The sequence below is a fragment of the Filicampus tigris genome, chromosome 8 (assembly GCF_054856515.1).
Source record: "Filicampus tigris isolate MCC_2025a chromosome 8, RoL_Ftig_1.0, whole genome shotgun sequence".
Lineage (NCBI taxonomy): Eukaryota > Metazoa > Chordata > Actinopteri > Syngnathiformes > Syngnathidae > Filicampus > Filicampus tigris.
This window is the reverse complement of record NC_141224.1, coordinates 4811065-4837248: the sequence shown is the minus strand read 5'-3', so window position 1 is coordinate 4837248 and position 26184 is coordinate 4811065. Positions and strand designations below refer to the sequence as shown.

At 43.4% G+C, this 26184-nt stretch overlaps 2 protein-coding genes and 1 long non-coding RNA gene across 9 annotated transcripts in view; 1 reads left to right on the top strand and 2 right to left on the bottom strand.

Annotated features, from left to right (window-relative positions):
- Positions 1-15057, bottom strand: part of ago3a (argonaute RISC catalytic component 3a) — a 29629-nt gene extending 14572 nt beyond the window's left edge. For 2 of the 5 annotated variants that reach the window (XM_086037412.1, XM_086037413.1), the window contains exons 1-8: positions 14639-15054; positions 14256-14554; positions 4814-4991; positions 4591-4711; positions 3611-3819; positions 2554-2690; positions 541-675; positions 360-447 (exon numbers count right to left, since the gene is read on the bottom strand). In XM_086037412.1, the coding sequence (XP_085893538.1) occupies positions 360-447; positions 541-675; positions 2554-2690; positions 3611-3819; positions 4591-4711; positions 4814-4991; positions 14256-14274 (887 nt within the window). In that variant the 5' untranslated portion in view covers positions 14275-14554; positions 14639-15054. Of the gene's footprint in view, positions 1-359; positions 676-2553; positions 2691-3610; positions 3820-4590; positions 4712-4813; positions 4992-14255; positions 14555-14638 lie in introns of all 5 variants that reach the window. The other 3 variants (XM_086037408.1, XM_086037410.1, XM_086037409.1) reach the window with 2 other exon arrangements.
- Positions 651-26184, top strand: part of LOC147143130 (uncharacterized) — a 27236-nt gene continuing 1702 nt past the window's right edge. Inside the window, exons 1-2 of one of the 2 annotated variants that reach the window (XR_015087773.1) lie at positions 651-1095; positions 8693-9553. This is a non-coding gene — a long non-coding RNA (uncharacterized LOC147143130). Of the gene's footprint in view, positions 1096-8692; positions 9554-26184 lie in introns of those variants that run through there. The other variant, XR_015087774.1, reaches the window with a different exon arrangement.
- ago1 (argonaute RISC component 1) overlaps positions 17566-26184 on the bottom strand; it is a 21104-nt gene continuing 12485 nt past the window's right edge. For both annotated transcript variants that reach the window (XM_086037414.1, XM_086037415.1), the window contains exons 8-19: positions 25697-25844; positions 25500-25619; positions 24725-24847; positions 24507-24640; positions 23977-24161; positions 23750-23909; positions 23283-23373; positions 21437-21631; positions 21079-21213; positions 20881-20982; positions 20077-20276; positions 17566-19759 (exon numbers count right to left, since the gene is read on the bottom strand). In XM_086037414.1, coding sequence (XP_085893540.1) covers positions 19651-19759; positions 20077-20276; positions 20881-20982; positions 21079-21213; positions 21437-21631; positions 23283-23373; positions 23750-23909; positions 23977-24161; positions 24507-24640; positions 24725-24847; positions 25500-25619; positions 25697-25844 — 1702 coding nt within the window. In that variant the 3' untranslated portion in view covers positions 17566-19650. The remainder of the gene's footprint in view (positions 19760-20076; positions 20277-20880; positions 20983-21078; positions 21214-21436; positions 21632-23282; positions 23374-23749; positions 23910-23976; positions 24162-24506; positions 24641-24724; positions 24848-25499; positions 25620-25696; positions 25845-26184) is intronic.

Genomic DNA, 26184 nt, shown 5'->3' with positions numbered 1-26184 from the left:
TTAAAATCTTAATTAAAATACACAAACTAATGTAGAGTTGTTCTCACAATTACTTTTTTATCGAACACACAAATGTCATTTACAACGAGGGTTGAATACGATTGAGTGTCAAATTATGAAAGTTTAAAAGTATTGCTTTGTTAGTTTTGCATTTGAGTCATTTAAAAAATGAATGAGGCTTTAAGATGACAAACGGTTAAGGGCTCCTTCCTCACTGGATGACTAATGCTGACTCCATAATGAGCCAGTCGGCAAGCATCTGGTTTACTGGGTTTTCAAAGTGCAGCGGTCTCAACCGCCCCAGTCCAAAATGACCACAGAACCCCGTTGCCTTGTACCAGGCCCCGACAGTGACTCACGTTTGATGGCTGGCCGGCCGACGGGTCACGTTGCAGACGCGGTACTTCCTGCGCATGGTTCCGCAGTGCGTCACTTCAACCTTCAAACCTATTGAACACAACAAAACAAAAACTTTTCCTCTCAAGCAAAAGTTACTGTGGAGAATTTTTTTTTTTTTTCCCCCACGCGGCGGCTCCTTACCCTTGATTTCTTTGGTGAATTTGACCCGGTGCGAGTCAGTGAGAGGGCGGGGCTGCTCGTCTATGTTGTGGATGTCCAGCACTTCGCACATGAACTGGATGACCGGCTGGGCCTTGTAGAAGGCGGTGGCGGACACTGCCGGAGAAAAAACAAAATGTCACGGCTTGTATAGCAACTTGTTAGCAATTTGTCACGGCTTGTATAGCAACCGAGGGTGACATGAACCAAAGCAGGCAGCATCAAAGCATTTCAAGGGTAAAAATTATGTAATATGAACACTTTACAAAGTGTTGTACACAAACAGATGTGACTCTGGAGTAACTGCCCATCCATCAAGTCTGAAATTACACCACCAGTGTATTTTTGGTGAGCTGCCTATTTCTGAAAACATTCCTGCGAGCGAGCTCTTCTGAATCTCCCAACTGGCTAATTTACGTAATGCCACTTCCACACCAAGTTTCTTTGACTTGGCAACCAGTGGGTAAAGATCCACCATCCACCAGCTCCAAGCATTGGCTGGATTACACTACCTGAGAGCTCAATCGAAGTCAAAAGGTAAGCAGAACTGCAAGGTTTTTTTTCCCTGACAAAAGTTAATGCTAGGTGTGATAAGTAACACAAACTTGATTGCTCAGTGAAGTTGTTATTGTCTTGTTTGTCTTTTGTCAGTTTGGTGGTGTGCAAAATGATGTGTGATTGGTTCAAGTGTGGTTCATGAAGTGCTGTCTTCACAAATTAAAATTATTTCGTCTTCTCACACTATGGGCTTTACTTTCAAAAGTTAGCTTCACCATGTTTTTGTCTTTAATCCTTATTAAAGTATACAACTGCTTTCTTCCCACGGAACGATAACGTAGGGAGTTGGAAATGGGGGCTCAGAGCTTTAGGGTAGGAAGGAATTTGGTTTTTATTCAAAGTTTCCTGTGTTGCTTTTTGATTATTAAACAGGTCCTAAAAAAATAAAGCATGATGGATTCGCTATTGGTTCAGCAGTGTAAGAGGCATGGCATACAAGGGCAGCTCCCTCAAAACGGGATAATTTCAGCAACACAAAAAAACAAGTGTAAAGCTTGCTATAATTCTTTGTTCTTTGGGTATTTTTGATGAAAGCATGTTACAGACCAAGAAAACTGAAAACTCTTTTTACTCGCCAATACTGGACAGGGAAGTCAGATGGGCAGTTAGCTGCTGTGATCGAACAAGAGTTCTTTCATCAACTTTTAATGAGTGACGTTGAGACCACTGGGAGCAGGTATCATTTCAACAACCCCCCCCCCCACCATCACCACAAACTAAGACTATGAGTCAGTCATGCTAAATGCTAAATTGAAGGGTGTCACTTCACTTTAATTACATTTATTTGAAAGAAGCGGCTGAGTCTGGAGTGTGTCATTTAATGTGGGCAACAGACCCCCCCCCCCCCCCCCCCCCACACACACACACACACAAGAGAGTACTTACCAACCAAATTAGCTTTGAAACCTTTTATATTTATGACAAGACTAAAATCCAGTGAGTGAGTCCCACAGTTAAAATGGCGGGGAAAACGATACCATAATAGCGCAGGAAGGGATAGTGTTGAAGCATTTGTGAGCAAAAAAAAAAAAACTAGAATGTAAAGGAAATGCTCACAGCCAGACACACGTGCACGCACGCACACACACAAGCCATTTCTCACACGCATTCACCCATCTGACATCACAAACAGCCCTGCCCACACACTATGGCCATCACTCTCACACAAAACAAAACACATACGGCCATCTCCCACACACACACACCTGCGAACCCCCCTTCCCCATGCACACGCACGCACATGCCCTCTCACCAAACAGCCCCACTCACACACCAACACGCTGCCCTGTTTCCATAGCAACCAATTAGTCAGCTCCCATCAGGCCCAAAGGACCTCGCTTCCATCCAGCCACAAACAAACAAAACAAACACCCGCAAGCGTCATTTCACACACCAAGGTTACAAGTGTTGTACAACAGTCCGCAACCTGCCGCTTACCGTCAATGTTGAGCATCATCTTCCACATGGCGGGGCGCACCGACTGGTGGAAGCCAAACCACACCTCCCGGCCTCCGCCCAGGGGGTGATCGTAGCCCTCCGGAGCCGAGAAGAAGGAGCGGCCCACCGGCGTGTACCTACGAGTTGGGGAAATTCGTCTTCCATGTCAATCATGTGGAATCAGCGGTGCTGCACGTATTATTGTAAAGAATTTTTTTGTGTTGAATTCCCCTCTAAAGTCCATCTAAACTGTCAGCTTTACAGATACCCTGCAAGTACTGCACTGTGCATTGCCTGTTCACTGCAACACCAGTCGTCAAAAGTATTTACAGCCATCTAGTGGTACGACTTGTTTTTTTTTTTTTTTTTACACTCACGGGAGGAAAAAAAAACAAAAACATTTTTTTTCCAGAAATATCAATTCAAGAAAATGTGCTACATGTCCACTCCTAAATAAAAGCGATAACGTGGGATAGTAAAAGATGCCCTGAAGGCTGACTTGTGTTTACAGTAAACAGTATGAGCAGACAAGATGTTGTTGGTGAGCTCTTATTATTGTACTGCATTGTAGCGCTGAGGTGCAAAGGGCACACATTTTCCAATGTGATAATGTGTCAGGATGGCAATGTGATAGCAGGGCCGCTGTAAACAAACCCGAATGAAAGATGTAGAGAGACGCCTTTTGATAAAGCTTTATAGAAACCACGGTGAGATTACTTATGATCGCGCCCTTGCCAAATCTGAGGAAAGTGATATCGGGTTAGAGGATGGCCTGTCTGGATCCTATTTGAGGCTGGTTTGATTTCCGTTTGGATGGGCTGATATTGATGTAGAGCGGATATCCAGTACAGCAAACCTGTTCATTGGGGGAAAATGTTCCACAGCCACCAGCTTGAAATGAAAATGTTTTATAGATGTTGCTTTATGTGTGTAGGTGTTTTTAAAATTACGGTATACAGTCGTTACACACACACACACAAAAAAAATCTGTATTATAGTGGGGCGCGAATGAACCTCAATTTAGCCGAGGTTTGAAGAGGGATTCCATAAAACTCACTTCATGGACGGCAGGTGTCTCAGCACCACGTCCACGGCGTGCACGGGGTTGGTGCTAATGGGCTTGTCCAGCTCCAGCGGCTCGGGCATGCTGCGGCCCGTCAGCACCTCGTGCAGCATGTGCCAGCTCACCAGAGACACAAACTTGATGGAGACCTTGAAGGGACGATCTTTGCCCCCCTCGCCCGGCAGAGTGACGTCCAGGTCCACCTGAAAAGGTGGCAAGTGAAGTTGCAACACTCCTCAGGTTTGTTTTTTGCTTTTTTGACAGGGAGGAGGAAGAGAATGGGAATAAAAATAGGAGAATGAGGAGAGCAAAGGCAAGGAGGAGGTGGAGAGGAAGAAGAGAAGATTGAGGAGGACAAGGAGAAGAAAGGATGACCAGTGGGAGGAAGAGGAGCAGAATATGAGAATGCCATAAGAATTATGAGAAGAAAAAGGGGAATGAAAAGAGATGTAGAAGAATGAGGACGAGATGACAATAAGGAGAAGGATGTGAGGAAAACGAAGAGCAGGAGATCAAGGTGAAAACAACGTGGACAAAGGCATAGGAGAAGTAGAAAAGCAATTTGACGACGACTAGAAGAAAAAAAGAGGATCATCAGTAGAAGAACGAGAAGAAAAAGATGAGAGACATAAGGTGAAGTTAAAAAGGAGGAGGACATGTCGAAGAAGAGGTAGGAGGAGAAGAAGGTGAGAAGAAGAATGTCAGATGAGAGTAGATAAAGAATGTGTGGAAAAGAAGCAGAGGAACATTGAGGAAGACCAGCAGAAGAACAGTAGAAGAAAAAGAAAAAAAGAGGACGTGTAGAAAAGGATGAGAAGTTGAGAAGAAGAATGTGAGATGAGACTAGTAAGAACAAGAGCACGACAAGGAGAAGAAAAGGAGGAGGATGAGGAGAACAATAAGGAGAAGAACGTGAGAAGGAAAATGTAAGGACAAAGAGGACAGAGAAAGGTAGGGGTGTGTGCTTATCTAACCCCCGTGGGTGCCACAGGCAGCGGGTTGGCCGTGTACAGACTCCTCTTGCCATCGTAAACCGGCTTGCGATCCCCAAAGATGGTCACCTTGAAGTGCTGCACCATGGAGTCAACCACCTCCCTGGCACAAACAAACGACAACAGCACAGGTTCACGCTGTACCGTCGCGTGGAAAAAACGCAAATGGTCTCCAGAAAGGGGGAGGGGGGTTGGGGGCGCTTACCTGTTGACTCGTCGCGGGCACTTGTCAGGCTTGATGTCCACCTCGTAGAGGTAGACGTCCATCTTGGGGATCTCCACCTGGAAGCAGTTGGCCAGCAGCTTGATGGGCTTGCCCATGGTGCCATAGCCGGGCCGCCGAGGCATGGCGAACAGGGACTGGGCCCCAACGGCTCCTGCGGCTGGCGGGGAGGAAAAAAAAAATGGAGCGGAGGGTGAGTACTTTGAGACTCTTCTGGTATGTGTAGCATCAACATCTAAACAAAAATAGCACTTTATATTGTACTTGTAAAAGAAAAACCAAAAGAGTTATGGCAATTCAATACACTAGTTACGTAAACGCTTACCAAGTAAAGATGCAAACCATACAGTAATTAAAGACCAAACATTTGAGACAAAAAAGACATAAGACATAAAAGGTACGTGAACAAGTAATGATGTTGAATTAAGATGTAATACACAACATGATACATAAAACAAGATGTAAATTGTAAGACGCAACACAATTTCACATGTGCATTAAAAGTAAAAATGCAAGAGTTAAATAAAAACAACTTAAAACGGAACACTTCAGTAAACACATGACAATTATAACTTGAAGCTTATAAATTAAAAAATGTAACTCAAAAGTGAAAACGAGAAATAATGGATTACGTGAGGATGAACAATAAGTACACACATAAAACTTACTAGGTGAAAACAGAATAAAAATTATGCAAAAGTGTAAACGTTCACTTAAAACTATTTTCAGGGGTTGCAGCAATATGCTTTGGTAATTTCAGTTTTACGCTTTATCACTGACCTTTTAGACAAAAAGCTAGAGTGTGATGTTAAACCACAGAATAGCAAACACACACTGTAACTGATAAACATCTGATTGCGCACAACGACAGAAATTCCAAATGTCAACATTAACGTGGGCGCTACTACGGAGGGGAAAACACACTGAAGAACGAACTGTGAGTGACATTTTCAAATGCAACAAAAGGCCCCTCACGCCAGCCCTTTCTCCACGCTCTGGGAATCAAACGTATTTATCGCATTGAGATGTCTTACACATGAGTCACTCTGACTTCCCCTTTGCCCCCCTTACAAAAAAAAATAACACAGCTTAAACGTGCCGCACACATGCCGGAGCTATTTTAATGTCCGCTGAGTCCTGCCTGCCATGTCACGCTTGAGAAAACTTTTTAAATCACCACACTATTTAAATAGGCCACTTGCATTTCCCCCCCCCCACCCCCACAAACAGTTGAGAGTTGAGTAATTAAAGCCTGAACCAGTACAGTAAATCAAAAGTGATTCATCGCTGATTTGACTCACATGTGGATTTGGAGGGGGGATTGAGGCCGGGGGGTGGGGGGGTGGGGGGGCGGCTAGTACCAAAACAACACAAGTCTTGACTGAGGCTGTGTGTTTGTTTACAGTCAGTGCCCTGCTTCTCTGGGGGAAGTCTGGAATTCCTGACACGTACATTTTTTTTTTATTTTTTTTTAATGGCATGAAATGTTTTGTTATAATTCCCTTAAGGTCCTTGTGTGAGAGACACAAAAACAGAGGACAGATATTCTTCAAAGCCATCATTAAAGGCCACAGGGACACACTTGCATAGCGAGCGGAGCGAGGGAGCCGTCGTCTTAAGCGGATGGTAATTCAATTTGGGCCCGGATACAAGATGGGTTAGCACAAAGGTTGCAAGGGAGTGGTGGGTTTAAGCGGGCGAAGGCGGTGGATGTTTGACGACATTAACATCTTGCCAAGCCAAACTGGTTTCCTTTGGGCATGAGTAGGACTACAAGACTTCGTACTTTTTGTAGCAGACAATGTGATGAAAGTTCAATTGACGACATGAGATCATTGATATTTTGTCAGTAGAGTTTACTACATTTAAAAAAAAAAAAATACAGGATGGCATGATGCTATTTCCAGTCATATTTTTAAAAATCATCCCACTCGGCGTGTTTGCCGCTGGGACAACCAGGCAATGTTTGCACAACTTGGCCAAACAGGGAAACCTGTCCTCGTGGGAATTTGCGGTGTGTGCAATAATCCTGGGCCTCTTTGTATGCGGTGGACTACTTCCTTATCTCTTCCCACTTTTATAGTGCAGGATGAAAAAAAGAAAATGTATCCACCTTATTTCTATGAGCCTTTGCGCGAAATACTTCCAGTTTAGCAAAACCAGCGTTTTGTTTACATGGAAACTGTTTGTTGTGCATTCAGAAACAGCAGAATGTACTATAAGCAATGGCAACGCATTAGGCATAACTCTACCCCGAATTGATACCGTCAGCCGCATATAACACATATACTGAACCCCTAGTTCGGTGCTCGCACTTTGAGGTCAACATGACATGAAAAGTTTTCACGTTTCACGCTAGCCCCTCCAGCCAACACTGCAACGAGCCGTTAAAGTTCAGCGTCAACCCGGTTTTTCAGTTTTAACATGTTTACCATGTTGTCACCATGTAAACTCGCCACTTTACACCAAAAGCAGAAGTGCTGCGTGCATGGAGCCCATTAAGGTGATGGATTTGTATCACTCAGAAAACGGGTGTTGCACACGTGTTGCTGAAAGCAGCTCTGCGTTTTCCGCATGTGGGGCAAAAAGACGTCGCTGGCGACTAATCAACGTCAAACTGTAAATGTCATTGCAGAGTAGTAAGGGAGACCTGTCTGTATAAAACCCTACACTAGGCATGATGTAGCATTTAGTTCAATTTATTTTGAAGTACTCGGCAGCAAGAAAAATGCTGCGACTTGTTGTTGTCCTGCTGGTGGTTTGGGTCGCATCCACGTGATCGCCTCTGGCCGCATTCTTTGGCTTCCTGCAATTACAAGCGCTCGTGTCCCTCGTGTGTGGACCCAAGGACGCCTAATCATGACCCACTATTTTCCCCCTTCAAGATACTGTGGGGTGCTTAATTACATGCAAATGGAATAGAACCCGAATAGCATATGAAACGGGTGTTTGACACGATATAAAAATATACTTTTATGGAAGGTGGTGAGCACCCGTGCCTAGCACTTCAGAGGTTCTGGGTTTAAATTTCAACCCGTGCCGAGTTTGCATGTTCCCCCAATGATTCTATAGGTTTTCCTTCAGGTACTCCTCGTGGGCGTGCTGGAACCTATCCCGGTCAACTCCTCAATGCTTTTTGGAAAATATTCTACCGATTATTAGATAATTATTGATTTTGCATTATTTAACACTATACCATTTGCATGTGAGCTGCAGGTATTATTGTTGTCCATTTGGGTCGCCATCACATTTTACAGTATGTGACTTTGAGTGTGCATGGATTTAAAAGGCGTAGCCCGGCCTGGTGATTGACATGGGTGTCAGCGCATGAGAGTGTAGAGTTTGTTGTTAGCCAGTCTGTGTGTTGAGTGACTCGCATTTATAGACATACGGTTGTGGTACACATTTCCTTGTTAAGTGTGAAATTATCCCAAATTTTGGACATTTTGTCGTTTCGGGACTTTTTCCGCCTGGCTTGCGGCCATCGTGCCAACTAATTTCTACATGAAGTGATGCGTGTGACTGTAGTAAAATTAGCCCATGTGAAAAAATGATTCCCAGCTTCCAGGCCAAGATTTTGCTTCAACATTATTTGTAATGGAATTATTCAAGTTACTCGATTACTACGCTAGGCCATTCCTTGATTGATTAATCAATAAACATACGTCAGTGCAGATAGACTATGCTTGGACAGACACATTATCAAAACACACAAAAAACGCCAGTGGTGAATGGAACACATTCTGGTTGTGGGGACGGTGAGAAGCGAGACCAACATCCATCACCCCCAAGTACACGAACGTCCACACCACTCACAAGCGCACACGTACACAATACAGCTGTTGTGTTTGTAATCCACAGAGGCTTGAGCTGTGGGAACAGAGCACAATGGCGTCAGTCACACACGCAACCGCAGATTGACTGACAGCGTCTGACTCCTCCCCCTCCACGTGCCCTTCCTGGGCCTCTCCGGGGTGTCGCATCTGGCGTCCGCGGGAGTCGCCGCCACATCCTGCACGATTGGTCGCTTACAACGTGATAAAAATACCAGAGGAGGAGAAGAAGATTGGAAGGAGTCTCTGTGGTCCAGCCTTAAGGAATCAATGGAACCGAGCCAGGGAGTGTCAGCTTTTTTACGCCAACTTGAGCCGCTTTAGGCCAATTTACACACAGGCTAGTAAGTCAAACATATTGTCGCGGTCAGATAAAAAAAAACCGCCCAAGTCCACTTTAAGGCCAAAGTATCTCCCTATTGCTGCCATAACCATCCTTCAAAAACAATACTTGGAGAAAAGAGTTTAAACCCAAAACAAGATATCTCTATTTTTTGTTATATTTTTTAGAATATAGTTGTCTTTGGCAGGGTTATGCGAAAATATATTTTTCCATATATTTTCGCATAACCCTGCCAAAAACAACCAGAATTCATGACAGTAAAGTTGAATATGAAAATCCCATTGCTTGGAAAAAAAAAAAAAAAATCAGAGGTGAGGCTTGAGAAGATGTTTTTTTTTTAACTTGCTTGTTGAATGGGACCTTTTTGAAATGACAGGGGCTCTTTTCATTTAAGATTTTGAATGGGACTTTGTTGGTATTTTTGGATGGGGGTGCATTTTTGAAAAAGTTGGGTCGGGCTGGTGTACTTTTTCAACATCAACATTCATGTTTTTTTTTTCAATGAAGGAATTGATTGTTCAATAAAATATTCCGAACTTGATTAAATTTAGACTTTGATACCATTCTGACTACATCTAAAAAGTATAAAAGCCAATCACAAAATGTTCACAAAATGCAAAATATCGGCTGATCCGATATAGCCGATCATATTGGTGGAAACTCTTGGCACATTGATATTGGGACGACCAAGGTGAGTTTTATTGTGCTGCAGAGTGTTCTCGTTGTTTGGGGCAGAAAATTGAAAAGAAAATGGAACAAAAATAGTGCAGACTTTGGGGACTAAGAGGTTAATAAAACTGCTAGAAAGTGGGCAGTGGTATGCATGGTGAGCATGGTGAGAGATGATAGGGAGGGCCTTGCCATTGAGGGTTTTATAGATAAAAATGGACCAGCAAATTTGTCTGCATGAGTGAATAGAGTGCAAATTAACCAGGGAGTATAGTTCACAGGAGACAATTTGAGTACAGTGCTGTCATACAAATGGGCAAGAGAGTTAGATAGCATATTAAAAAGTGTGGGATCAAGTACAGAGGGCACGTTTGGTGGTATGGCGGTGATTAGCCTCATTGGGGCATCTGTGATGGCAGGCGGGGGAGTGCGGTGGGGTCTTCTATTGTCAGCCGACTGCCTGAATGAAGAGACCGAGATGGGGAGCGACTGCAAATGAAGCGCTAAGCCAGCCCTGAACGTGAGACTACGCAGAAGCAGTCAGTTAGCAGAATGAGTTTCCCATTGAGAAAAGAGGCGGTGACCAAGGAACGGGGGTCATTGCCCCCCTCCCCAAAAAAAACGAGCGGGAAAATTGATGCCAAGAAAGTGGGAGTACTCTTCTATAGCAAATGATCCTGTTGTTTGAATACTAAATAAGCAAAGCGTTTTTCAAAAAATGCTGAATCATCCAACCCAAATCCCCTCTGGGAACAAAAGCTAGCGTAGCAGGTGCACAATGAAGCATGTTATCCACCTCAAAATGAGCTCAGCTAGATTGTACAAAAAAGCCAACGTTAAGTTTGTCTTCAAAAGCCCAGGTCGTTAGTCAATCTTCCAGTTCAATGCATGTTTTAAAAAAAGAGACATTAAGTCAGAAATGTGCTGTCCTGCCCTGGTAAACATACAGTAGATTTTAACGTTGCTAGGTAAAACTGGTTTCGGGAGCTATAATGTTGTTTCATATGTTTTAAAAAGCCTCAGGGTTGCTAGTGAGTTCATTTCATTTACTAGTCAATTCATTCTAACTGAATAAGGAAATGTAATGGGTCGATTTATGGATTGAACACACCTGTTATGCATTTTGCCGTTGAGCTCCCTGTTAGAGAGTCTCAAATGTGCAAAAAGTACTGACACATTCAACAGTTGGATGCGTGCATTCAAAAGGTCAAAAATAAATTCAGCTGTAAAGACTATACCGAGCCCTGCCGCAAATCGTGACAATCCACTAATAATTGATGCCCCCAAAAGGGGATTGCAACTGAATATAGATGCCACAAGAAATGAAATGCGAATTTAAAATGGAGATGATCATAAAGGCTCAACACCACGCATCTAGAATGTACACAACCCATGTTACATAAATGACAGTATTCAGTAGTTAAATGGTTCAACACAAATAACCCATTTTACAAGAGGCCCTTCAATTAAGTTGTGGAAATAAAAAAAAGATATGGAACCGTTGGAAATGTTCATTCAAAAGTTTAGAGAATGTCCAATTGTATTCACCTGCAAAGGTTATAGTGCTTTTTAGATGAATCATAACATTTCACCCAAAAGCCGAATATCACTTTTTGTGACTAGTGTATGTTCCGTGTAGAAACTCAGTAAAATCCTGAAAAATCCAGACTAAATGAACTGTTAACGCCTCTCCTAAAATGAATCAGTACAAATCCTGCTGTGAGATCTACAGTGAGACGGTGACTAAGTTTAGCTGCTCATCTCCATTGTGTAACATAACACGGACAAGCCGTGCATCAAAACGGATTTGATGTGTTTTCTGCCAGGGGGAGCCTTGCCCACATTTATGTGGCAGCCGGTGTTAATCTGGTCTGCCGCTCGGACAAAAAGTGTCATCTTTCAAAGCTTGTCGGTTGCGACAGTCATTTGCATGTTCTCACGCGACTCTGCTTGTCTGCTTACAACGGCGAGTGAGACTGAAGTGTGTGTGTGTGTGTGTCTGAGGGTGACGCGAGAAGGTCAAATTTCAACAGGGGGTGGGCGGCGGGGGCGTTTGGCGCCACCGGCCCAGTCGCAACATCAAGGCATGAGTGGAAAGCTCAAGGCTGACTAGAAGCTAACACTTGTGTGATTCACACAGGCACACACACGGCGATGTGGTGAGCAAACAGCGCGTTGACCGGGGGCCCCTTGGCGGCGGACATTTTGGGTCAGTGTCATTACCTCGCTTGCAGTCACCCGTGTCAGAGGCCCACTGCTTACATCTTGCAGGGGATTCCATCCAAAACTCTGGTAAATCACTCAATGACAAAGGCCCTGTCTACACGTAGCCGGGGTTTTTAACAACCGTGTAAATTTGCGAATGCTGGACTGCAAAAATAATTGGGACTTACTGCAGTGCCTTTTTGAAAGCAACACGCTCCTATTGGATAAAAAAGAAACCAGTTTCATTGCTACACAGGATACTGTGAGCTGTTGTAACAGCATCGGTGGCGCTTTAAGCACCTTAAGTTACTTGGAAAACACCTTCTGGTCCCTCATGTTACATGCCATGGGAAGTGCCTCGACACTAATGAGGAGGAAGGGCGGGGGGGGCTTGGGGTGGTTGAAGATCAAATGATGTCAATTGCGCCTCCGGCCAGTAGGTTTGTGCGGTCACGTAAGTCGAACGCTTCCATTACAGCGTGGACAAAGCCGGGCAGTTTGGGTCGTTTAACCGCCACTGGGATCACAAGCGGGGGAGAGCTTGCTTGGCAACGCCTGACTGTTGACATTTGCATTATTACGAGACGAATACAGTAGTAGGTGGGGGAATTTGTAACAGTCAACACAGTGTTTGCGATTGAAGTGACTTTTGTTTGCCATCCAGAAATTTGAAGGGTTCTTTCCTTGGTTTAGTGCACTGGTGCCAAACTCCGGTCCTCGAGAGCCACTATCCTTCAGAGATGCTTCCCCTCCCCCAACACACCTGATTCAAATAATCAGGGTCATTATCAGGCTCCTGCAGAGCTTGCTGATTATTTGAATCAGGTGTGTTGGGGGAGGGGAAACTTTAAAAACATGCAGGAAGGTGGTCCTCCACCCGAAGTTCGACACCTGTAGTTTAGAGAGATGATCATTTCGAGGATTCTGAGAGAAAAATGAGGCACCCAACGCCAATTCGAGTCTATTGACACAAAATTGGGTTGACGCGTCTATTATAACAGAACGCGAGGAAAAATAAATTGAAGGACCCATGCATGAAATTGAACAGGAAGTTGATCATTTAGGCTTGAAACTATCATTTGGAGCGAGTTAGGCAAAACTCCTTGCCCAATTGAGCCCAAATCAGAAGCGGGTGTCATGAATCAAAATGCCATAGCTTTTTTTTTTTTGCCTACACCATCTATTGAAGGCAGAGCACGGTGTCAAAGATTGATGCACATTTTGAGGATTCTCAGAAATCACATGACACCGCTTTCACCGGAATTTACCCAAATTGAAACCTGCAGCGGGGATTCAACACAAACAGGACAAAAATACGCTTGCTGTTTGTAATAATTGTGAGAACTATTGAGCACTCAACAATGGCAGTAGGCTTTTGAAGTAATGACACCAGGCCTAACATAACAAGAGCAGACACAGCATGTTTGCCAGTACCAGAGATATTGAGGTTAGTGAAGGGTCGGGACCCTTACTACCCACAGCCTTGAAAGGAGAGAAACCACTGTCACTTTTAACCCCCCCCACATAAGAAATATAGGAAACCCTCACCGATTTGCCATTCACAAACTTGCCAATTTTTCTGCCGAACATAAACTATTAGCTGAAAAGTGCCTCAAACCCAATGTGATGTGGAAAATTATCCAATATCACTAAATTGGTATGAAAATTACTCATTATAGCGCTGCAGCTATGGAATATTTTAAAAGGGAATATTCTGCTGATTATCCCATCAATCAACTGAGTAATCAGATGGAAAAATTATTTTGAGCTATTAAAAAACGTGTGACTCAGCTAATGGTTTGGTTTGATTTTTGCCAATGTCGTATTTTTATTAGACACAAAGATAATCAGCCTGATTTCATGGACGACAGATATCTGATTATTTACTGTCGAGTGGCTGAAATTAGAGGACAATTTTGAGTTAAACACTGGCTCGAACAGGTTAATGAATTATCAAAATAGTTGATTAATATTGTACCTCAAGTGCGAATGTTGTAACATTACTGTATGGAAAATGATAGCTGCGAAGCTTCGAGGCAGCCATCGCTAACTTCCTACAAATTAATCGGTTATTTGTAGTATTTTCCTCACTATCTATGTCAGTGACGTATAGTGGCATAACAATGACAGAAAGAAAGCACTTATTTTACAGTATCCACTTTTTGTGACAACTGGTGGTGTGCTGTAATTTCTCACGTAAAATATGAACTTTGCTCATAAATTGTTGGGAAACACTGCATTATACAGTTTCCACTTAGTATGTGCGTGTGTGTGGTGACAGTCTCCCTGACTACGGTAAACAACTTCGCCAGTTGTCAACCTGCAAGGCCCCCAAGAAAACAAAAATGCGGTCAAATTGAAGAAAATGTCTCACCTGTAGTTCCGATTTCCATTCATGAGGTCACTGCCCGGTTTACTTCCCGGATCCCACTTGTCAAGAAAAAAAAACCGGCCAGTCCTCCTTGCTTCCTTTCCTCCTCCGGCTTCTCCTCCCTTCAAGCCGGTGTCTCCCCGCGGCTCAGCGACGCCTGTGCCCCCGCAGAATGGCGGGCTCCGGGCCTCTTCGAGCCCGCCTTGCCTGGGGAAAGCGCTGTCAAGGCTTAGGCCGTCCCTCCACCACCTCCTCGCCGTTGGCAACGTGTCCAATCCCGGGTGTCGCTGCTTGCGCGGCGCCTGTCGGGTTAGCTCAGTTTAGCTCACTCGAGAAGCCTTTTTTTAAAATTATTTGTATTTTATTTGAGAGGATTTAAAAAGTACCTCTGCGGTCAGGAAGTCATTGCAGCGGGGTTAACGAGTCCACAAAAACCGAAGAGACGCATGTAGGGTAGATTTCAAACCGTGTCACACGTAATTAGACGTCGGGAAAACGTGCTAACGTTAGCCGGTTAGCTCTCTATCGACGAGGTGGAATTGTGACGGTTACTTTTACGAGGGAGGGAAGTAAAGTGGTGGAAAAAAATAGCAAAACAGGCACTTTCGCCGGTTAAATTTCTTGACACGACGCCGGCGTCGTCGTCTTCGACAGCCCAGTTGGCCAAAATTGGGGGAAAAAATAATAAAATCCAGTTGTCAGATCCTCGGTGTACGCCGAAAGAGTTTAGATTTTTCCTGAGGATGACAGATGAAGTGTGAGCCAGGCAAGCTGGCTGGCTGGCTGGGGATCTCTCCGAGGCGAGCCTGCTAAATATGGGCAAGTCAGGCTCTGCGCCGGCTACGTCACGGCTAGAGCTACGCCCCAAACTTCTTGTTAAAGTGTTATTACGTCCTCGGTGATGCTGCAAATGTCATATTCGCTCCCACATGGATTACGAGTACTTTTTTGTTCCATTATTTAAACTTCCCTAATTACTGTGATTTTCGATAGTTTTTCATGTATTGGGAGTCCTGTTAATGTACATATAAACATGTGATCTCGTAGTTTCCATTATTAGTGTATGTATACTTTAGTGATGAAATCTTAAAAATACAGATTTAAAAATGTATACTTTCTGATAATCCTAATCAGAGCATGAAGCTGTTTGTATTGTTTGTTTTGGTATCTTTGTCACTGATTAATAAACTAGTTATTCAGGAATGCCCATTTGAAATAAATTCATAAGAAATAAATTATTTCATGGGATGGATTAAATTAACTTTTGACGGACATTGCCAGAAGGTATTTATTTCACAATAAAATTCATATGATTCAGTAATGCATTATAACATCACACACCTAGGGACAAATTAGAGTGGTCACCACTTCTTTATGTTGTGCTAAATGTGCCTAATTAAGTGAGTCACAAAAGTACAAAAACACATACAGGGGATTATTTAAAAAACAAATTTATTTTCTTCTTAAAAAATAACCCTCCCCCACAGAGTTTCCATTACTACTATCACATACAGAGCCAAAAGAGCGTAACGCTTCCATGTCCTTTCATCCAAATCTATTGGGAAGTGCTATGACAAGGACTGTTCTTGATCAGTGGCTTCGATATTGCTTAGTCAGATGGTGAGGCTGCCGGCTGTCATACATACATTCCTACCCCTACCCCGACTCCCACCCCGCCCTACCCGGCCCTCCCGCTCGCCTGCCCGCCCCCTCTTGCAAGGTGCTTTGTGGCTTCAGTGAGTGAGGACTGCATCTGGTTTCAGTGGCGCAAGGTAACACCGCGAAACTTTGTATCATTATTATATGGAGAGGGGGGAACGAACGCGACGGCGGGAGAGCTTTGGCCCCCGGAAAACTGACAAGGCCTGGCGAGTGGTGAGCCAAAATACATAACAGGTTAATATCATATTTATATGTACAAATCACCTTCAACACAATGACAGGTCAGTAAAACGTCATACAAAGGCTTTTTTTTTTTTTTTGGATTACACGAGTACATAAATGTGATTTTAAAAATCCCACAAACGCATCTTCGAGGGCGACCAAGGTGGCATTTGGACCAAAGCCTCTTTCACACAGAGCTACCCAGCAAACAGACTTGACATCTAACCGCCTGCGCCTTTTATGAAGAACCCAGCCAAGGCAAGATACGTCTGCTTTACAGCCTGTTTACACAGAGACAAGCCATAGACAATTGTTTGGGAGTGTCAGGTGCTAAAACTTCACATCCCCTGGTCCAGGGATTGGGGAAATGTAATGTGGAAACAACACAGAAGATGAGGGACAAAGTTGGCAAAATTAAAACAAAAACACAAAAAATTCTATTTTGGATGTAACACCACATCCATAACATTGGCAGGACCAGGGTGGAGAAAAGCCTAAATTAGCTTAGCTTGCTAGTGAGGCCTCTTTTTTTTGTTTTTCTTTTTTTTTTTTTTTTTAGATTAATAAGTCTCTTAGTGGTCAGGAAGTCATTGCGGCAGGGATATAAAGAGTCTCCAAATAAAGACAAAGAGACACCTTAGGGATGGGAAGCTGTGTCACACACAGTTAAACATCTGCAAAGCTGGCTAACGTTAGCCAGGTAGCTTGCCCACAACAAGGTGGAATTCTTTAGATTCATCAGTTGTACTGATTTCCACCTCCTGCACAGGTAAAATCGTGAGGGCATCTCTTGTTTTCTGCATAAATGGCAACGACATGGAATGTGGAGACAAAGCTGGCAAAATTAAAAAAAACATTTTGGGGATTTTCCGTCTTTGGAGGTAGTACCAGATCCAAAACATGGGCGGGACCAAAGGACAGAAAAAGTGCTACTTTGTCCATTTTTTTTCCACGTCACTAAGAACAAAATCATATGCAGTCCTTACCTGCTGTACACGGTTCGAGTGTGAGTTTGCCAAAGCAAATGAATTCCTCTAACAAAAACTAAGGCAGTGTGAAAGGGGCTTCGGTCTCCACAGTCACAGGTCACGATACTCAAATGATGTGGTGGGGGGAAAGATTTTTAGAACTATTTCACAATCGAGGCAAACAGGCAGCGCCGAGCGAAAATAATGCCCACCGTACAAAAAAATAAGGTGGCTCAGATAATCCAGTTTTACAACGTGTTACATGCATCATTATCATTATTAATAATCATTATCATAGTTAAAAAGGCAGGGTGTATTAAGTGGTCTCAACCCCCTTACCCGTGCCACCCGTGCACACGGAGCACCAAGGGAAATTGGCTGACGCACTAAAAAGACAGGGTTTCCCAAACTGTGACGCTATACATTTCTTACACTAGGGGGCGTCAATCAATATCGTGAACTTATTTTTTTTTTTTTAGAATCATTTAGCATATTACTTAAGCTTGTGACTCTTGTTTTGACAGCAAGAATTGATTTCTTTTACCGGCCTCATCTGATGGACTGATACAGGGGTCAAGGAAGTCAGATGATTCTGGCAGACTGGATCGTACCATTGTAGCGGTGTGACAAGTGCCATACTGAAAAAAAAAGTCCTTTGACAAATGACAAAAATTGGTAAAAACTGTCAATTTAGTGACATCCATCTGTTTAGTACAATTAGTTAAAATTTTGTAGCAATCAGACAAAATCTGCAGGAGTAGTGCCTGTCTGGAAATGGCCAAAATGACCCCTAAAATAGTTACTTTAAACCAGAATGGCAGACTAACTTCCTGTCCTTATAAGGCATAGTTTGTTGAAACTTTTTTGTGGGTCGACTCATGATAGACATGGCTACTAAGTTTCATGTTAGTAAAACTGTATTCGGGGGTCGAATTTTTCTGGTGAGTCATTAGACTTCGCCAAAATAGCCTGACTATGACTGATTTAAACTAAAATGGCTGACTTGCCGTGGTTTTCCAGGCATGGCTTATTGAGACTTTTTTTGTGGGCCTACTCATGATCAGTACCCCTACAAAATTTTATGTTTTGAAGGGAGACTTGTCTTGAGGGGCTGGATTTTTAAGTTCAACTTTGAGCATACCTGTCCACCCCCGGGGTTTACTGAATCTTACGAAAGTTGTAATTTGCCCTTACATATCTGTATACAATCTTACACATTACGCATTATTTTCGAACGGCTGCTGTCACGTGAACGGAAATCAGCGATGTACGGCGTACATGTTTGAAAATGTGATTCCACCTGTACAAATTACACCGAAAAGTGTACAACTTGACAGGTATGTTTGAGGGAACCTGGAAACTTCCTTCCTGGGTCATTTGGTAAATGGCGCTTGATTGCGGCTTTACGACGGATCGACAGGTTTGGGAAACCCCGCTCTAAGGGATTGAGAAGCGATAAATGCGGGTGTCGGGGCGTGAAGAAGGTGACAATGGCAGAAGATGAGGAGTGTTGAAGAAGTGCATTTGAAGAGGGATAGTCTTGAGAGAGTGTGCTTCTGCTGTCTTGGCGGTGAGGTAAGAGCTAATGTGTAGTGTACAAAGATGAGGCCATTTGGAAGTAGTAATAAAAAAAAAAAATTAAAAAAAAGGAAATTTAAACAAAAAGTGCCTTGTAAATCCTTAAAAAGCATACAGACAAAAATAAAAACGAGCTCCCTGTTGAAGTGCCCCTTTATCCATTGGTTGTTTGTTCTTTTTTGGCTGGTTAATAATGCTGGTTTAGGTGCATGGGGTGCAAGTATCTTTTCTACACCAGGGGTGGGGAACCTACGGACCACCCCCACGGAAGAAGTAGGCAAAAAGGTTCCCCACTGCTGGCTCTACGCAATGCTCCCTCTATTGTTATTCTATGCAAAGCCCTCTAAAGGCTCTAAGATATGCTACGCCCGCTTTGGAAAATGAAGACAAGAGCCTACGATGTGCAGGCACCTACATGCTAAACGCTAAGTGCTAATGTAGCTCAAGGCGGGTTTAAAACAAAATAATACAAAATGAATAACATTGTTTGTAAAAAATAAAAATATTAAAACAATGAAAGTAAGCAAAGGATACCCAATCCTTGTGATTTTGGACCATTGGCATCCGGACTTCGGACTGGGTTCAAGAGGCAGCATTGTGGACCACCTACTTTCCTCCCTATTGCATACTTACTTGCATGTGTGTGAAGGTAGTATACAATATTACATCATAATACCAAATAAAAAAAAAACGGAATCAAACAGTCCTGGTCAAGTAAAAACAAAGGAACAATCATAATAATAATAATAATAATATTCATAACCTTTTTGAGTGCATGAGGCTGGAGAGTGTTTTGAAGATTGGATCGATGCGGCTGGTTGGCTGGCTGGCTGTGGAAGATGAGTAGTGGGCAGTCACATGGGAATAAGGGAAGGGGATGAGGTGGTCGTCGTGGTGGTGGGGAGCTGCGTGCCCACTCAAGTGGAAGTGAGATGGCGAGGGAAGTGGCGGGTGGCTCGGTACGCAGCTCAGGCGAAGTACATGGTCCTCAGGGTGTCGTGGTGGATCTGGACCGCTTTGGCCAGCGCCTGGGGGTCCCGACCGTTACTCTGACCAGACACGTGGCTGCCCTCCCCGCTGCAAGCAGACGCAAAGACCGCCGGTTAAGGCTGGATGGATTTACACGGCAAGATTCAATTGACACAAATCAAATTTTGGGCTCTCAAGTAGCACAATTGGTATGTGCGTGAAAATGCATGGAGTCTGATATCCTCTAGTGAGAATCAAGCTTCTTCCAAATGTGGATAAAAATCGGGTATGTATTAGATATCCCACGCTAGCTTCAGTGACGTGTACACATCTGCCCAAACAACACAAATATATATTAAAAATATGCTGTCAGTATACAGTCAGCTACAGTGAAAGCATGGAGCACTAAAAATCGTGTTCCTAACCTGTCGTGCTCTTTGTCCACAAGATGGTAGCGGGCGCGGAAGGCCACAAGGCGAGCGTAGTACGCCGGTGCTGGGATGGACACAGACCGAGTGCAGCGTACATAGGTGTGGCACAACTGGTAGGTGAGGATCTGCAACTCGTCGGCCGTGAAACGATTGTCATCCCACAAGACGTAATAATGCGACGGCCGGCTCGTACCCTGGAAATGGAGAAAAGGCAGTGAAGGAAATCACGTGAAATGCAGAATCACAAAGGTTTTAATGGTGCATCAAGCATCAAACCTTACTGCTGTGCTCCTGCCACACACAACGACAAAATCTAAAAGCTTGCAGTTTAGTGTCGCCCTTCACATAGACACAATGCTAAAAACTCAGTTTCGGAATTGTGGGTCGCCCAACAGTCTTGTTTTATTATGGGGAGTTAAAATTTGGTAGAAATTAGATAGGCACCCTAGGACAAGTCTCGTAAATAGCCAAAAGGACCCTAAAATGGCTGCTTCGTGCCAAAATGGCAGACTTTATGTATGTTTTCAGGCTTAGCTTCCTGAATTTTTTTTTGTGGGTGTACAAATAATAGACATGCCTACCTAATGTTCATGTTGCTAAGGGTAACTAGCTTTGGGGGCTAAAGTTAGTTTTGTGTTGTATGTTGTATATAATCTCTTGGACAACACTTTTCAAGGACCCTGCAAATGGCCAAAATGTGTGTTTTCGGATATGGCTTCTTGAGATTTTTTGTGGACCTATTTTATGTGGACCTAATTCCTACTGGATTAGCAGTTAGCACATTGCTAGCATCCATACCTGTATGCCTGCGTGGCTACACAGGTAGAAGTCAAACTCAAAGGGGTGAGTGATGCTGGTGTCCACTGTAGTGCCCGCAGGTATGTTCCCGCTTTTTCCAATCTGGTAAACCAACAAAAGAAAAAAATAAATAACACAGACGATACTATTAATAGGAAAACGGGGATTGCGGTGCCGTCACGTCCGAAAAAAGCATACCCTCTCAGACTTGTCGGCGCAGAAGAGGCGCGTGTGATGGCGTTTCTGCACCACGATGTAGGTGATGCCGGGCTGGTAGTCCTTCTCCAGCTTGATGCACGCGTCTCTGATGGCCAGCAGCTCATAGTGGAGAATCTGAAATGAATGCAAAACTTTTTATGTGCATTTTTAGGGAAGAAATACAAAAGCAAATTGTTTTTCAACATGGTTATCCATCCATTAATTTTGAATTCAATTCCATTAAAACAATGCAATGTGAAATCTGTCGCGAATCCAAACAACAGCACCCAACGCCGCATGTAAACGAGTTCCCAGCGAAATAAGACGCATTTTTACAACAGTTAGTTAGCATTTCGACCTGCGGCAGCTGTCCCTCGGGGACACCGTCCCTATAGAAGATGATCCTGGTGGGCTTGAAGCGGGTGGACTTGTAGAACTGGATGAGCAGCTCGCGCACCATGTAGGACAGGTCCTCGATGATCTCCTGCCGGGGCCGCTGGACCCGCACGGTGGCGCAGTAACGGCTGGGGTGGGCATCCATGCTGCCCACCACCTAGGGGAGGGAGAGGGGATAGCAAGGGGGCATTAGCACCTCTTGATGGCTAACACACGGAAGCGAGGGAGCAAACCTTTGAGCTCAATGGCCACATTTGATTTTGAAGAATTAATTATAGTAATAATAATAATAAAGGAAAATTTCAAATTGTTTCACAATATTTTCAGAGAATGGATGTAAGGAATTTATTGTAAGACAATAATTCATTCTCAATTAAACTGTAATACTATTATATATATAGCTACTGTTACTAACCAAAGATTTCATAAAATAAAACGAATGAAAAGACTTAAGTGTGTATGTAAATTCCATAAATACTTTTATTTCAATAAAATAATCAATTCACATAGTTGAGTAATTTTATTATAATTCAAGATTTATTAAAATATAATTTCAATTCATATGAAATGTGTAAATATGTTACTGCATTTTAACAAGAAATATAATGTGCTTCAATTACTTTAACAGCAATTTATAATTAATCAGCAAAATATTGAATAAATATTTGTTAATGTAAAATGTGTATGTAAAATAATTTGTTGTAATCATAATTTTGAATGAATGACTGCATGACTTATTCATAATGTATTTAATTACCCACATTTGATCAAATCACATGTGTTTTACACAATGTATTATGCAAACTTGTGAACACTGATGAATTGAATTATTTGATCATTTAACCAGTTATTTATTGAAATAAATGACTAAATACAATTTGGGTGGCTTTATTAATGCAACAAATATTGCAGGACTCTTGTTAATGCAAATGCTTGGTGGGCCAGAAGTGGCTTGCAGGCTTTCATACTTTGCCCCATTGATCCAGAACGATGATTTCCTTGCAAATCATTCTAGAATTGTCTTTTTTTTACCCCCTCACGCTCCCTCACCCCAACATGTGATTCAAGCATCTGTCACCATCGCTAGGCAACACGGCAACCAATCGCAGCATGGCTGAGGTCAGCGGCGGTTGAGGGGTTGACGTCATTGCAATTTTTCAACGTGACTCAGTGTGATGAGACATTTGTTTCTTTTGATCACCTTACCGACACCTTCCTCACTTTCCTTTTTATTTCTTGCTATGCCTCAGCTTAAAAAGAGGGAACCTTTTATTTACATGTGAGTTTAAGTATTGGAACATGTGAATGAAAAGTATATTACATAAATTTCAAACAATAAATGGCATTGAATGTCAGATTTGGCAGTTTTTCCTGGGCAGACTACTTTTGCAAAGAAGTGTAATACACATGAAAATCAGAGACATATCTATCTATGGGTGAAAAATTTGGGTAAATGGGTGGGTTCAAGGAAATGGCCTCAATGTTTGAATGCTTTTTGGAGGGGAGTGCATGCAACATCTGATAATTGCTCCCTATTCTCGGAAATTGAGTCAGAAGTCGTCTCGCGTCAATAAATCATGCAAGACTTTGACGGCTCACATCAAATGGATCAGTGCCACAAATACTTTTTCAATAGATTTTTGTGGCAGCAAAAAGGAAACGTTGACCACAGCAACGGAAATGGAATATTGAAAATTTGATGAAAACAAAGACGGTGCTTATTAAGTTCCCGCAGTACGCGTAAACCGCCACTAGGAGTCAGTATCGCTCTGCAAACACCTTCCTTTTCACTCTGCGTTGACACTTACGGCAGTGATGGAGGGTTTCTTGCCATCTCCAGCAGGGGGGTGCGTCACATCAGCTCCAAGGAAGATAACAGGCTGCTGGAACACCGCTGACCTGAAGGAGCAAACAAAAGCTCGAAAAATAAAACGAATCCATCCATACGCAAGTTAAAGGGCGCCATATTAAGGAAAATCGGTTTTTGTGTTCAACATACAGGGATGAATGGACATGAGGCTATGATAGTAGTTTGGAGTATGGTAGTGAAGTTTTGGCAGTTGAATATTTACGTTTTGATGAATAGGTGTTTTTATTAATTGTGATTTCAATCTCAATCAACGCAATCTTGATTATTATTTTTCCAGAATCGCCCAACCCTAACTCTAGCTCACCTGCAACCCAAATGATGCCACATGCCATTAAAAATGGATGGTTGGATGCATAATACTGTCCAGCATGTCTCCTTTAACATTCCAATATAATGGGCTACTACCTTTGGTGCGGCACCAGGATGTTGTTGATGCCACCCAGCTTGACGTTGATTTTGAGGCAGAGGTTCGACAGGGTCTGCGGGGACGTCTTCACCACGTTCTTCACCTGGACGCACTGCGTAGCCATACCCAGCAGAGTGTCTCCCACGCGCTTCACCTCGGCTGAATACGGAGATACGGAGTCAGCTTAAACAGCTCACATCGAGCTAAGATGACGTTGTCATCTTACCGTAGACGGGGGTTTTGCCCGGCAGGATGACGATGATGAGCTGCAGCCCCGAGTAGGTGTTCTTCAGGTGTCTGAACATGGGCTCCACGCTGTCCGCTCCCTGAGCGTACTTGCAGAAGCACGGCTGGCCCTGGATGGGCATGCCAGCATCTTTGGAGATCTTGCGGAGCTGGTCCGTGAAGTTCCTTAGAGGACAAAGTGATCATTTATTAGGTAATTTGTTCTCACTTCTCTGTTAAGTCTCCGATACGGCCCCCGAAAGTTTGGGATCATTGGATGATTAAGTACAATGTGAACTAAAACAGCACACCTACGATCACCAAGACATGGTAACGTAGCAATGATAACTAATTTAATTAGCCTACCGTTGCTAGTTACAAAGTGTTTTAATGCAAGTGGGAAACGATAGCGCCAGTGCATTACAACGACACTCAATATGCAGACTGGCTAACCGGTTACCCATTTAAAACTCATTCATTCCCGCTTAATCGGGCAGCGTAAATGGGGGTTAGGCGAACATTGGCACTTACTTAAGCACCTCCTCTCTGCATTGCTTCTGTGGGGCAAAGCAGGCGATGGCCCACACTTTAATCTCAATGCCGTTGTAGAACTGCTTACCCCGCATGTCCCACACGCCCTGATTGGGGGTGGCTATGGCTCGATTCTGTGACGGGACACACCCAAAACATGCTCACGATACAGTTTTCAGATTCAAAGTCATACACCAGGTTGTTGTGGAAACATTTACCCGTCCTCCATACTGCAGGATCGGGGCTGGGAGGACTCTGCCCGTCACCTCAGCCATGTCGTCCTTCACCTTGATGCCAAATTCCTGGATGTATGGGTCAAGGTTGAAGTTGGCGTTCTTCATCTGCAAAAGAGAACCAAAACTCAAATAGAATATTAAGAAGAAAAAAAAAAAGTCAGCCCCCAACACATGTGATCGTCTATCCCATTATGGGGAGAATTCCAGGGCTCACATTTGGCCAAATTATCCCCAGGTGGAAGCAAATGACATAACAATTGTTGCAAAGAATGTTGGAGAGGTGATTTTTTTTTCTCCAAGACATAATTTCATCAATGTACATTCATGAGACATTTATATCATAAATTTGCGCATGATAAAGTCTCAACTTGGACCCATGCCTGAAATTGAACAGAAAGACACTTTGGTTTGAAGCGACCATTTTGGGTACATTGCTAAAGTTGCAGTAGGAAAAAAGTTTGTTGATCACTTCAAAGATTCGCCATCAAAAAGTGCTGTGAAGGCCCATTTTTCACTACTCGCAACTTTAATTGTTATTCATTCAACCCTTTTCATAGCATGTACGAGAATTGACAAATTATTGTTCAACTTCTTTTTACATGCTAGCTTCTCGAGCCAGCTGCCGACTGGCTTTCCGCCTTAAGTGCAGGCCATTGTACTGTTTAACAGGAAATTTTGTGGAAGGGCGGGGCATCACTAACTCGTAGCTTTTCACTAGATAGAAATCGAAGTACAGGTGGAGAGCGGTTGAACTCACCAGCCTGCTGATCTCTTCCTGTCTATCGGGTGCTGAGCGAGCGGTGGCTTTGATCATGGTGGACGTCTGATTATCCGTCAGCTTCTTGATGCATCTTTGGCCCGCCACGATGTTACACACCTGGCACATTTTGAGCGGAGAAGTTATCAAATCTGCTCATGAAGGGAACATCATCACCATGTGATACGCTTCCTCACCTCTAGGGGCAGATATGTGTGCTTCTGCTCCTGCCCCACCTGCAGGCAGGGCAGGTGGGGGTATTTTAGCTGCAGGTTGTACTTCTGCTTGAAGTACTGGGCAACAGTGCATTCTACAGTCTGCCCACTTTCAAGCTGGAGGGGGAACCTGCAAGATAGACACACAACATTTTTATGGCCCTGGAAGAACTGAAATGAAGAACTGTAATGGTCCCAGGTTGCAAAAAAAAATGTCCACCCAACATCTAATGGTATGCTAAATAATTATTTTTTTAAGGCCAATTCAATCAAATTTTTTACCTCCCATTTACCAAATTTGTCATGAGCAGTGAGCGATATGTGCTCAGTATATTATATCACAATATTTGAAAATGTTCCTAAGAAAAAAATGTGCACCACTGAAAGATTGCTGGTGGCTTTGCCCGTTCCAAGATCCGATGCTAAAATAGCAGCAACCACAGATTGAAGGGACTGTGTCACCTTGGAGG